The sequence below is a fragment of the Pteropus vampyrus genome, unplaced genomic scaffold, assembly GCF_000151845.1.
Source record: "Pteropus vampyrus isolate Shadow unplaced genomic scaffold, Pvam_2.0 Scaffold1, whole genome shotgun sequence".
Lineage (NCBI taxonomy): Eukaryota > Metazoa > Chordata > Mammalia > Chiroptera > Pteropodidae > Pteropus > Pteropus vampyrus.
Window position 1 is genome coordinate 9,932,325 of NW_011888782.1, and position 13,303 is coordinate 9,945,627.

The following is a 13,303-nucleotide window of genomic DNA, read 5'->3' on the forward strand; positions in this document are numbered from 1 at the left end:
TCGGGGCTGGAGGCTACGGGGCGCGGTGGAGGTGAGCTGGGAAGTCGCCCGGTGTCTCAGCGCAGCTCTCTCCACCCCTGACACGCAACTTCACCCGCGCGGCCGGCATGCGCGGCCCCAGCCGTGGGGTGCACGCGGGTGGGGGCGGGGATCCCGGGCGGCCGTGGGCGGCCAGCCGGAGGGGTCCGCTTTGCGGCCTGTGCGCTCCCGGCACCCCGCGACGGCGGGCAGGTCACTTAGGGCCCGAGGGGCCCCGCGGGGAGCGGCCATTTTGACATCTTCACTGAGGACGCGGGGCGGCCTGGGGGGGCGCCCTGCGGGGTTGGGCGTGAGGACGTCCCAGGTGCAAGGGGTGACTCGGGCGGGCTCTGAGGGGCGGGGGGGCGGAGACTGTGGGGCGTGTCCTTACACCCTCGCGATGGCTCTGATTTCTCCGGAGGTCCAGGGAAGATGAATGTGTGCTGCTGACACATTCTAGTACCATTCAGAAAACTAGTCCGCAAGTGAGAAGCTTTTAAATTATTTCCTAAGTGGAAAACACCAAGAAATAAAACTGCTTTAGGGTCCGAGGCCAGATTCGCACCCAAACGTTGTAGATGATAACAAGAGACCCTGGCCCGCCAACTCGCTGCCCGTGTGAAAAGTTTTTTCCTAAATGACGGATCTCTGAAGCTTTTGGTGTGTGTTTTCTCCCTTAGTAGAATCCAGTTATCACGGCAGGAGGTTAGGTTTATCTGCCAGAACGGTGCATTACAGATGGGAGGTTACCAACGCCTAAATGCTTCTTGTGTTTTTCTCTCTTACTTCCCTGACTCCAGGATTCAGAAGGAACTGGCAGATATCACTTTAGACCCTCCGCCTAACTGCAGGTGAGCGTTCTTTCAAATTTATTTCTTTTTAAAATTCTTCTAACCTTCATCTTGGATTTTTTTCTTTTTATTATGAACTTTGCTTTTATTCTTTCGTTTAATACCCCTCGTTTTGGTGCTAACGTCAAGTAAAGCTGATATTAACCTGAGTATGATGTTTCGATGCGCCTCTGACAATTTCAGTACTATAATGAAGAGAAGTAATAGTTTATTTCGAGTGGATGCTTTTACATATATGAAACAAAACTGTCAAGTGAATTTAAAGATGTACATTTGCCTAATTCTGGATCTTTCATATGTCATAAGGATGATGTAAAACCGTTTAGATGATCAGGGACATTGAGGCTTAGAAAGTTGCTCTGCTATGATCGGTTATTCAAGCCCTCTACTAGGAAAGCATAGAGTTAAATCAAACAGTGGATCCTCAAACTTTTCCATAATATGTAAGTTTTGTGTTGGGCTTTTGGCAAACCAATTTAGGAAATAATTTGTGGCTTTGATAAAAAGGTTTTAAGTTATTTTATACATTTAAACTTTTCCATTGGGATGTTTTTCCTTGAAATTGCTTTATTCAGACTGTATACAGTAAATATGTGTTTCAATTTCAAAAACTGTGTGATACCAGTTTTCAAAAGGTTATTGATCACTTGATTTTATTTAGAATAGCCATTTGGCTACTGTTGAGTAAAGGTGGAAAACTTGGTGACTTTACTAAATCAACAGTGAAGTGAAGAAAGACTTAGTGCCATTTATTTAAGAGAGATTAATTGTCCAGTTCTTTTACTCTCGTTTAAAATTAAGTATAACATTTAACTTCTCAGTTCTCAGAATCGGCGTTGGAATGGAAAGTGTCATTTCAGAAGTGTGCTAAACTTAGAGGTAGAGGTAGAAGTTACTAACAAGAAAATACTCAAGTGGCCATATACAGAATTTAAAACGAGCATTGTGGAAATAGGGAAGTCGAAGGCTAAATGAAATATTTTGCTTATTAACACTGACTTTCTAAACTATGGTTAATGGATTAAATGGAAACTAATTTTGCTATTGAGTTACATATATTCTTAGTGTTGGTCAGGTGTGAGATGTTCTTTGGTAAAATTTTCTCCTGCTTTGTAAGGAAAGTCATTTTGAGTATGAAATGCTCTCAAACTATAGTTTGTAACTGAACCACTCAGTCATTTTTGAGGGTTTCTTTCCTGGCTATTAAGAATCTTTCAGGCTTTTGAGAAAGTGGAGAAATGAGTAAGGCTTCGGGCTGTGATGTTTTCTTTCTTTTTTTTTTTTTTTTTAAATCTTGGTGGAGTCGTTGAGTGGAAGCCTGGCGCTTCCCTTGGTTGGTCACGCTGCGGGCACAGGCATTCCCCATGCTAGATCTGTGTCCTGTAGTTAACTGCTCCTGTTCTGAATCGTCTCTTCCATGTGTCTCTTGAGAGTTCAGGCAGCTTTAGCTGATAATTATAAAGTTTTTAAAGCATAGTTTCAGAACTGATAACATTTACCAAAATACATAATGGCTTTCTTGCAAGTAAGTGCAATGAAATTAAAAAATTGTAAATAACTTGAAGGTTTTCGTGGGATTAATTGCTTTTAAAGAATAGGATAAATTAAAGAATAGGTTAAGGACATTTTAGTTTCATACCATTTTAACTGAGTTCACCTGTGAGAGGTTTGTGCAGCTGAACATACAGAACTTTTTATCCTTGGAAAACACTCCTAATTACCTCTTCAAGGTGAAACTTTTAAACATTACCTGTGGTCAGGTGGAGCACCAAACTGGATGGTTATTGGGTAGTTTGGTGGTGGGGAGACAAACTTTTAACATACTTAAACATTTTGAGGAAACACCAGGCATCTTTATTTTGCAAAAGAATATATGTTATGTTGACTTTTAAAAATAAAGACTGCTCCATTTTCTGAAGATATTTTCTGGTGGGGCTATCTAAATAATTCGAATTACAGTTTCTACTTTGGGTTGGCTTGTGTTACTGACTTAAATAATAGTCGTAATATTCAGCTTACTAAAATGAGTTTGGTTTTATGTTTTGTGTTGTACCTTGTGGAATTGAATTATTTAATATTTAAATGTACACTCTTGTTCAGACAGAAGTGGATTATTTAGTGTGGAAATAGTTTTTGAAGTTAGCTTCCGATTAAAATACGTGAATTAAATGATACATTAGATGCATGCATGTTTATTTTTTAATGTTACTCAGCATGAAAGCTTGATAGTTTGGTTTCTATGAAATTGTAAATTCAACTGTAAATTATATTTTGAATTTGTTAAATAATTGGCTTTCAATCAGTGTATCTTATGTATTAACTCTTTGTAGGATTGCATTTTTTTCTATCTATATTCAGTGTGTAGTTTTAAGTAAACACTTTTCTTCATTAAAGTATAGTAGTTGACGCATAGTAACCTCTCAAACAGTTGAATATTGCAAATCATCGTGAGAATTTTCTCTTGAAGGTGCACATTTTATGTTCACTAATTTTAGCACTTTACTTGGCAAAAATATTTGGCTTCCAAGTTACTGAACTTCAAAACTTGTGTGAAATGCAGTTGCTAAATATGTTATAATGTAGGAGCACATAAAGTTAAAGCCTCAGTGTTATATGTTGAGTAGATTTTACATGACTACTTTAAAACTCATACTGCCATAGAAATCAAATGCTTTGGTATCTCTGAACTCTTTGGTTATATGTAAGATAAGTCTCCCAACTCACGTACTGTGCATTTAGTTAGCGCCCCCCCTTCCTCGGCCCCCCCCCTTATTTTGGCTCTGTTCTGTTCGTTTAGGAAAAACATTTTCTTAACTATAATGATTTCCTAAAGCATGCGTTATCTGGGATTGTAAAATTATGCCTTTTCGATAGCTGGTGAACTCTGGGCCGTTAGAGTCAGTTTTGCAGCTATTATTTATAGCTTAGGGCTCAAGCTTTGCTAAATTGACTAGTTGTAGCTGTGTAACTAATCTGCAGACATAAATGTCTCTAGACAGTATGTCTGCACATAATAAATAATCTATTTTGCTCAAATCCTGTAAACTTCAGATTTTACTTAATGGTTATATTTGTATTGAGTGAACTAGTCGTACAGTGACTCGAAACCTAAAAATTCTGATTTCGGGGCTGCTGTTTTAGGATAAAATGTCTTTCAGAAGTCATGAAACTTTCCGAGCTTGGTAGAGAATAATAAAAATAACTTTTCCTTGTATATGATTGTATTATATTTTGACTATTATTTTTGTTTTTTAAATATGTAAACATAAGTCAATGTCTTTTATTTTTCTGGGAGAACTATTATGTAATCAAATACAGTTGGTTTTAAATTTTTACAACTAAATCGTACTTTCTGGAAGATGCTTTAAAGGCTAAAGGGAAGAGCACTTTAAAAAAAATGTAATGCATTTGTCTAAGAAGTTAAATTTTCTCAACCTTTTCCTCATTTACTGAAAAGGTTAAATATCTGGTTTGCCTATCTCATAGTGTTGTAAAGTTCAAATAAGATTTGGGTTTTCTGTACGTGTTACATTGGTGATAATAGAATTGCCCATTTAGCTCCTTTTAATAGCTCATCTTTTTCTTTAACTAACATTGCTTTTTATCACTTGTACTTTAAATGTAATTTTAAGTCATTACACAGTAACTGAGAATGCATGTTTTCCAAAAGTCGAAATGCAGCAGTTGTGGAGTAAAACGTGAAAGATCCCCTCATGACTTCTTCTGATCCTGCCCTTGCACAGAGATGCTCCAGGTTGAGCACCCTGTGTGTATCCTTGCGGATGGTTTCTCTGAATTTCCATTGTATTTGTTTGGTTTTACAAATCCTTGAATGAGTGGTAATAGTACTGAGATGTCAGTTTAGAAGTCCCAGACTGCTAACTTTGGAATGAAAAGAGATCCTTTCCTTGCAACAGTAATGGTGTCTCGTCCCAGTTTAGCATGTTTTAAACGGTTTTTGTTTTTTTTTTGTTTTTGGAGGGTATAAGAAATGCGTTCTGCAGAAGTCATCCTTTACAAAAGCCTGTGTCATCTCACTTGCAGAATAATATCCTTTGCTGTATCTCTAATTTATCAGATGTTACTAAATGTATTGAGGATTTCAGTGTGACTTCACACTGCATGTTCAGTTTCAGTACAATTTTCACTTGGAGAGCTACCACTGCGGTGTGCTTGCTTTTATGTGGTGCACAAAGGCAGTGTTGAAAAATAGAGCTGGGAGACTGGAGTGTCAGCACAATCAAAATAGCACCCAAACCAGGGTCAGGTTGCTGGAAATTAGATCATCACCTGGGGCCTGAGTGGATAGGAAGGAAGGAAGGAAATCTATCCAGGAGTGAAATCCTTACTAAATGAGCGGGAACTCTGGTGGTTGTTACATTTACCAAAAGACCATGTTTCTGGATTATAAAACTATACTAGTGTTGTTCCTCAAAAACTGAATTACTATGACTCAACAATTCTACTCCTAGGTATATACCTGAAAGGATTGAAAACAGGGACTCAAACACATCCTTGTCAGCATTCACAGCAGCATTACTCATAAGAGCCAGAAAGAGGAAACAACCCAAGTATCTATCAATGGATGAGTGGATAAGCAAAACGTAGTATATACACACAATGGAATGTTATTCAGCCATAAAAAGTAATGAAGTTCTGCTGTATGCTACAATATGGATGAACCTTAGAAATGTTGTACTAAGTAAATAATCCAGACACAAAATGATAGATATTGGACGATTCCACTTACACAAAATATCTAGAATAGTCAAATTCATAGAAACAAAGATTAGAGGTTTCTAAGGGCTAGGGGGAAGGGGAGAATAGAGAGTTATTTCTTAATGGGTACAGAGTTTGAGGTGATGAAAAATTTGGAAACAGTGGTGATGGTTGCACAACAATGTGAGTGTAATTAATAGCACTGAATTCTACACTTAAAAAAGGTTAAAATGGCAAACTTTGTTATATATATTACCACAGTAAAAGAAAAAGTTCAAAAAAAAGATACCACTGTTAAAATGTTAACATATTGAAGGAAAATGCTTATAGCTTAGGAGGCAACACTTCACAGTTTTTAGGGATTCTTATAAAGGATACTAATGTTAAACTCCTGTCACAAACCACGAATGCCTGTTACACATGAAAAGTCACTACCAGCAAGGAGTTCATGATCTAGTAAGGGTGGTAAGAAATGCATGCACTGATTTTGAATAGTACTGGGATACTTGGACTCATACTTGGAATATTATTTGGAAAGTATTGCATGTAACATGTTATAAGGGTTCAGAGGAGTGAGAAATTACTTTGACCTAGGTGCAAGGGGGTGGTGGCTGGAACACTTAGTGATCTGGGAAGCTTCATGGAGGAAGTGAGAAGTGGGACAGGGTAGCAGTAAGGGATATTGGTGTTGGAGGAAACAGTGTAAGCAGAGACACAGAGGAAAGGCAGACCTCCCTGGGCAGTAAACCTATGGCTGGAGAGTAAGAAAGAGTGGGAGAATAAAAATAAGAGATCGAATTTGTGGTGTTCTTCAGTGTCAGGCTGAGGCTTTGAAGTTCACTTTATAGATACTGGAGAATCGTCGAAATCCTTTTGAGCTGGAAGTGTAATCCAATTAGACCTGAGTATCTGGATAGAGACAAAGCAAAAGGGTCGAGTGGAGCTTGATGGGAGCCAGGAGATTTGGAGATTGCAGTAGTAATCCAGGTTGGGAAGCTAAGAGGGATGCATCAGTGTGGAGAGGAAAGAGATCTAGAAATCAGTGGAATCCAGAGAATTTGGCTGCTGATTTAGTTACGGAGCACTTGAAAAGAGTCAGAGATTCTTTAGGTATTGGGGAAGATGGTGGTGCCGTTAACAGAAGGAATAAGGCAGAAAGTGAATTGGCTTGAAAGAAACATTAGTTCTTGCTCCTGGGGTTTAATCATTTGCTTCGTTGCACATATACAGTTATAATGCTTAGCATACTGTTGCCACTTAGTAGGTCCTTAGTAAATATTTGCAATTTGATTATATATTTAAGTTTATTAGTAATCAGCCGTTGAACTCTCAGGCCTGACCTACTTTTCGATTAGATTAGATGAATTAAGTAGATTATGAACTCCCCATAAGGCAGGGACCATGATTGCTGTCTTTGATTCTGATCTTCATGTTTTTTCCCCAACTTTTATAGTTAGAAAAATTTCAAAGCTACTGAAGAGTTGAAAGAACACAGGGAGCACCCATCCTTTACCCTGATTTATCAGCTATTAAAATTTCACCGTGTTTGCTTTCTCCTATCTATATTTTGCCGAACCATTTGAAAGTGGCTGCAGGCATCATGACACTTCCGTGTGTTTAGGTTTATATTGAATCAGGTGGGCTGGCAGGGGTGCTGAGATTCAAACTGGCTTTGGGAGTCCACATTAGATTTGAAAGTTTGGATGATAAAGGACACCTGATTGCCAAGGGAAGTGGAAGATTGAGAGTTGTGTTCTGAGGGAAGTCTGCAAATAAAGGATGGGAAAATAAAGAGGACCTGGAGAAAAAAGCAGCAAAGTAGGAGAGAGCTGCTAGGTTGTTTAAAAAAATATTTGAGGGGATTTTTCTTTGGGTTTTGAAGTTTAAAATTAAGAGTATGCTTTGTAGGCTGAGAGGAAGAAACAAATAGGAAAAGAGTGGAAATGAGAGAGGGAGATATAATGTTTTTTAAACACACTTGTAGAGAAAGTGATGGAATATGGAACTGAGGTCATAAGTGGAGAGCATATATTTAGAAAGGCTGGTAGCTTGGAACTTTGACAATTTTCTAGAGGATTAGAAGCATTTGGTCCTTGAATAACACTCCAGCTACTTGTATAGAACTGAAAAGCAGCCCCATCTGTCCCCAGTTTTATTTGTTTTGTTCTTTCCCAGTAGACTTTAAGTTCCTTGAGAGCAAGGATTATGTCTTCGCATCCCTACAGTGTCCAGGAAAGAATAGATAAACACTACACATTTGTTAAATTAAGACACCAGCGCAAAAACCTAATTCAGGTCTGATGGTTTAATGGAATGTCTTCATTACCCTCTTCAGAGGATAATGGGGAAACTGCTGTCACATTTTACAGCTGTCCATTGCTGGCAGTGTTTCTGAGTTGGCATCCAAGTAGTTTTGGCAATTTTCACCTTCCTGGAATCACAGCAGCTCTGGACTGTAGTGTGATACAAAAGATGTGAACATACTGCAGGCTAGATTGAGAAGATGCATAAAGAAAATATCAATACCTTTGATTTGCATGTTTTGACTTTATAAGGTTACTGTTGGCCAACAAGCGAGTGTGGGTTTAGAGGTGCTAAGTAAATTGGGCTTCCTAGAGACGTTCCCTAAAATCTCAAAGCTATTCCAGAGAGTTGGTTATGTTAGAGATGCTGGCATCCGCCTGAGACATCTGACACATTCCCCATCATCAGTGGAGTGAAACAGGGTTTCATAATAAGCTCATTCTTTTTCAGCCTCGTATGCAGCCATGCTCTGAAGTGAAACAAAAGACCTAGTAACTGGTGTCAGAATATGCTTCTAATCCTCTGGGAAACTTCCTACTCTGTAGGCTAAGAAGCTCATCAAAGCTCCTTACTTTGAGATCTGTAATCAGGAACTGCTGTGTACTAGTGGCTCTTTTCTTGAAACATACATATGAGTGATTATGGATTGCTTTGTAGAGTCCATGCCACACTACATGATAATAAACCTATAAAAGGCCAAGATGGTGTCTCACCCGAGTCAGGAAAGTCCTATAAAGCCAGCGTTTTCATAGGCAGAACATAATTGAAAGTTGTCACTGGGTTATGCTACCTGGGGCAGCATACTATTCACTAAGTAGTCAAAAACTGAATTCTCTCTGCTTTTTAAAGAACTCGAATGAGGCAGTGAAATGCCAGGGCAAAATAAAGGGACTGGCATTGGTATTATCCAGCCCTTAACATAGCATTCAACAGTGCATTTACCACAGGTGTCAGGTCTGACTTGTCTGTAGTGACTTGTCTCAGAATTAAATTTTGAGTAGTAGTAATCAATAGAGAGGTCCTTTAGAGTCTACCAGCATTGAAATGGTGATCATTATGTGTAATACAGGACATTGGGTGTTTGTATCTATTTAAATTGATAGATGGAAAATCAATGTGTGATGGACCCTAGTAAGTTCTATAGAAAAAGATTTCAAGCACATTTTCAAATAGCAATAGATAGAACTCAACTTGGAATGTTCTTAGACAAAAGTTTTAGATAAGATACAGCTCAAAAAGACAGGATTATAATCAGAAAGCAATGTTGTATAAGAGTGACAGCAGCATGAGTAACCAGGTCATATTTAAAAAATATATGTATTAGCGTGTCTGCTGTGTGCTAGGCCTTGCTCTGTGGGTTACTAAAACAGACTGGCCTCTGGCTTGTGGAGCTTGAATTTTAGTTGGTAGTACAGACAGCAATCAAATAAGAAAGAATCGGTAACTACTAGTTGGGTTGGCCAGTAGGAGAGAAATTAACAGTTTAGCGATGGAGAATAATTGCCAGGCGGGGCAGTGGGGGGGGTGTGTTGTTACTTAAGGCTTAAGAAGACATTTAGGCAAAGACCTGAAACATGAAGAGAAAAGAGATAGCTTTGTGAAAAGCACAGAAAGAACATCCCAGACAGGGAAGCACAAACAGGCCCTGAGGTGTGGAGAGCCATGTGATCTGGGATCATATAAACCATGGCAGAGAATTTGGATCTTATTCTAAGAGCATTGGGAAGCCATTGAAGGTTTTGAAGCAAGGAAGTGACATTATTTCAGAAATGACTTAAAAGTCTTTATCCACCCTCCATGCTATGTGGAAAATAGCTGGGAGGAAGGCACAACAGAAAAAGGGAGACCAGAATGAAGGGTATTGCTTAATTCCAGGTAACTGGTGATGGTAGCTAGGATTAAGGTGGTGGCTGGAGAATCGGTTAGAACACCTGGACCTGTTAGGAATTGCATATGGGAGGTGAGAGAAAGAACCCAGAATTGCTCCAAGTTTCTGTGGTTTTAGCAATTAGATAGATGGTGGTGACATTTTACTAATAGGAACAAGACTGGAATAGGGCCTCTGTGTGTGTGTCTGTGGGTTGGGATGAGAACAGTGTAGAAAATTAGTCCTTTGAGATATGGTAGGTTTGAGACATGCTAATGAGGCATCCAGGCGAAGGTGTCAAATAGAAGTCAGATACAGTTAGTTGGAGCTCAGAGGAATATTTTGAACTTGAGATACATATACATTTGGGAGAAGTCAGTATATAGAGGCTTTTGAGTGGGGAATGCCTATAGCTTACCTATAGAGGAAAGGTATTGTGAGAAGAGGGCCCAGGGTGAGACTTGGAAGTCTGTCATTTAGAGGTTGTGCAGTCTAAAGGAGATGCCAGGAAAGGAGACTTGAAAGAAGGAAAATCAAGAAAGTTGGCGTCAGGCAGCAGTGAGTGGAAAGTGTTTTGAGTTGACTGATCATCAGTCTGAAATAATGCTATGAGGTGGAAAAAGATGAAGACCAGTAAGTAGCCATTGAATTTTACAACTTCAAATTTGTTACTGACCATAACAAGACAGATCCAGTGTAAAGGCGATGATACACAGGAGGGAATGATTCTCAAAAAAAAAGATGTTTGTGTTACTCTTCCCAATTAGAAGATTTCCTTATCTGATTTTTATACATTAGGACAGGATTTCTTAACATTGTGTATAAAATTTTTCTTGGAAGAGGGTCTATTATTTTTGATGAATTCTCAATTAAAAAAAAAAAATGGTTTCCTCTCCTCTCCCTCTACCAAAAAAAAAGTTAACTTCTTTCCTAGATTCAAGCCCTTTGTGATCTTATGGCTAACATTGTAGTGTAGGTACCCTAATTAAATAGTGCCAGTTTCCTGTAGTACATCTTGATGAGCCCTTTTTGCAAGGCTTAGTTTAAAAATACTAGGGAGTGGGTAAATTGGAAAATCAGTAATTTGCTGCTGTCATCCTTAAAGTTTTTTACATGCTTTGATTTGCATTGAACTTTTGTACTTCATGAATGTACTAAAATTAGTGGGTACATGTGTTTACTTTTAACACAGCATAAGTTATTCATCATATTCAGTTTTTTTCATCCTTTCAAGATAGGCTATTACGTTAATGTTTTGCATTGAGTACCTAGAACTCTTAAAGCATCAATCATATAAGCATCTTTCCAATCTACCGATCATGTTTTATTAATTTGTTTAATTTGATATTCAGGTTGTCCCTTTTTTTGAGACTGGTCTTTGTGTCAAGACACAGACTTGTAAATTATACACAGTAAGCTGGGGGCCATAAGGTACCTGGAATCATTACTGAATGTGGTTAATAGTTTCATCTAAGAAAATGTCTCATGATGTAAATGTTTATTTTAGTGTTTCCCATCAGAGCACTATGTATACTTAGCAGCTTGTGTATAAAAATTCAAATATCAGATACCCATTCAAATTCAGAGTGTGGGGAGCTTGAGGGAAGTGTTGCACAAACATCCTAAGTAAATCTAACTGGTATCTTTTTATTCATATCACAAAAGTTATCAGTCAAGACACCATATTTTTAGTCTCAAAAATATGTATGTTTTATTGACATTGATTTTCCTTAAAGGTGGATTCTTAGGGTTATAATTGATATTTTTGACATTTTCAAACAACTAGAGGTTATCTTCCAGTATGCTTTTACAGTAAATAAATATTTGGAGGAGAAATTATTTATATCTCTTATTTAAATAACCAACAAATTTCTAAATTAAAATCGATGACATAGAGAAGTCTTCTTTATTTGTATAACCTGAAGTTTCAGACTTGACTCCTGGTGCTGGAAGTCACTGGGGGAGATGGAGGCAGTCAGTAGATTGTGTCACTTGAGCAAGTCATTGACTCAGATGGTAAAGGAGTAGAAGAGTTCTGGCAGCATTGAGGGTAGAATTAAGAAATTTTCAAGATTGGGAGACATTCTCACAGTTCAGATTATTAGTTGGAATCACAAAAGTGTTAGGTATTGCCAGAGTGAATCAAATGATAACATGTGGAACCACAGTGTTTTGGTTACAAAGGAACTTTGCTTCCCAAATGACTTAAATTTCTCCTACCACCACTCAAAACCCTTCCTCCTATATAGGAATACATCTCAGTTTTTAAAGATAATTTGTTGAAATTGGCTTTATAATTTATTTCATAGCAGACTGCTAGAACATATTTATCTAAAAACAAGCTGAGATCGTTGAATTGGTATATGTCAAAAGTTCCAGAAGAAAACATTTGTTTTATAACAAACACCCAGGAGGATTTTTTATAAACGTGATGGGATAACTTTTCTCTAACCTAAGTAAATATTTCAAAACAAAAATACATTAAGTGATTATAATAATCTGTGAGCAGAGACTGGCAGTGAAGATAGCAGTATCATATATTACTTAATAGTATATGATACTGCTTTGGCCTTGGTCTTTCTTCTGAATAACTATCTATGAAAGTCCTCAGAATGCATAGCTGCTTTCTTCAGCTAGACTGGTAGCCCTCCCCCTGCCCCCAGATGTTTCTTCTTTGTAGCTTAATATCCTGAGATGTTTTCACATCCAAAGTGTGTTTATTACATAATAAACATTGTCAAGTGTTATGGACCAGTCCTAAAATAAATCAAATGTTGAGGACACAATTCTTGTTAGAACTGAAATTTGAAATTGGTTTCCATGCTCTCTGGCTCTACTACTGGATTCTATGTAGATGCAGAGATTTCTACTACATTTTACTGTAACTATTTACATTTACATATATTGAGAAGAAATTCTATATTGGACCTGCAAGTTAAAACACATGATTGTGAAAAGAAGTAAAAAGCTGTTAAGATCTTGGAGCCCAAATTAATTTTTATGATGGAAATTTTGTAGCTAGGAAGAGCTGGATGCTCCCTTCTCTGTCTCTGTGTCCTGTTTATTGTGACATGTATCTTGATAAGTGATTTTTTATCAGTTGTCTCCATTCTGTCGCCAGATGACTGGTGCTGTGTTTCTCTTTTTCTTTCTCCAGATTCTCTTCTGAAACCTTTCTACATTTAGTTTGTTATAGTCCAACTCTCATGTAAATCCACAGATGTAATCCCAACCTGGTTGTAAGCCCCTCTCAAGCAGTCATCTTCCAGTTCAAAGATTCTCTGAAACCCGATAAGCCTGTAATGTGGTGCAAGCTTTGAGGAGGGTAACATTTACTAATTATGTGAGCTTTTTTAATGGGCGAATAAGTCAAATCTCAGGATAACTAATCACGTTACTGCAAGCTTAATTTGCATTTTCCTTTCTGGTTGAAATTTCTCTGTTCATTCTTGCATTTCTGGCTTTCTCCCAACCTGGTGTGCTCCCTCTCCATCCTGTTTCTTCAGGAAAAAAATAGGTTAGCCGGTTGGGTGAAGTTCTCTCA

General features: G+C 38.0%; 1 protein-coding gene across 3 annotated transcripts in view; it reads left to right on the plus strand.

The window, feature by feature from the left end:
• Nucleotides 1-13,303, plus strand: part of UBE2E1 (ubiquitin conjugating enzyme E2 E1) — a 534,712-nt gene that overhangs the window by 467,561 nt on the left and 53,848 nt on the right. The window contains exon 3 of one of the 3 annotated variants that reach the window (XM_011357147.2): nt 819-869. The exons of the other annotated variants lie outside the window; for them this stretch is intronic. Coding sequence (XP_011355449.1) covers nt 819-869 — 51 coding nt within the window. The remainder of the gene's footprint in view (nt 1-818; nt 870-13,303) is intronic. 3 annotated transcript variants of the gene reach the window in all.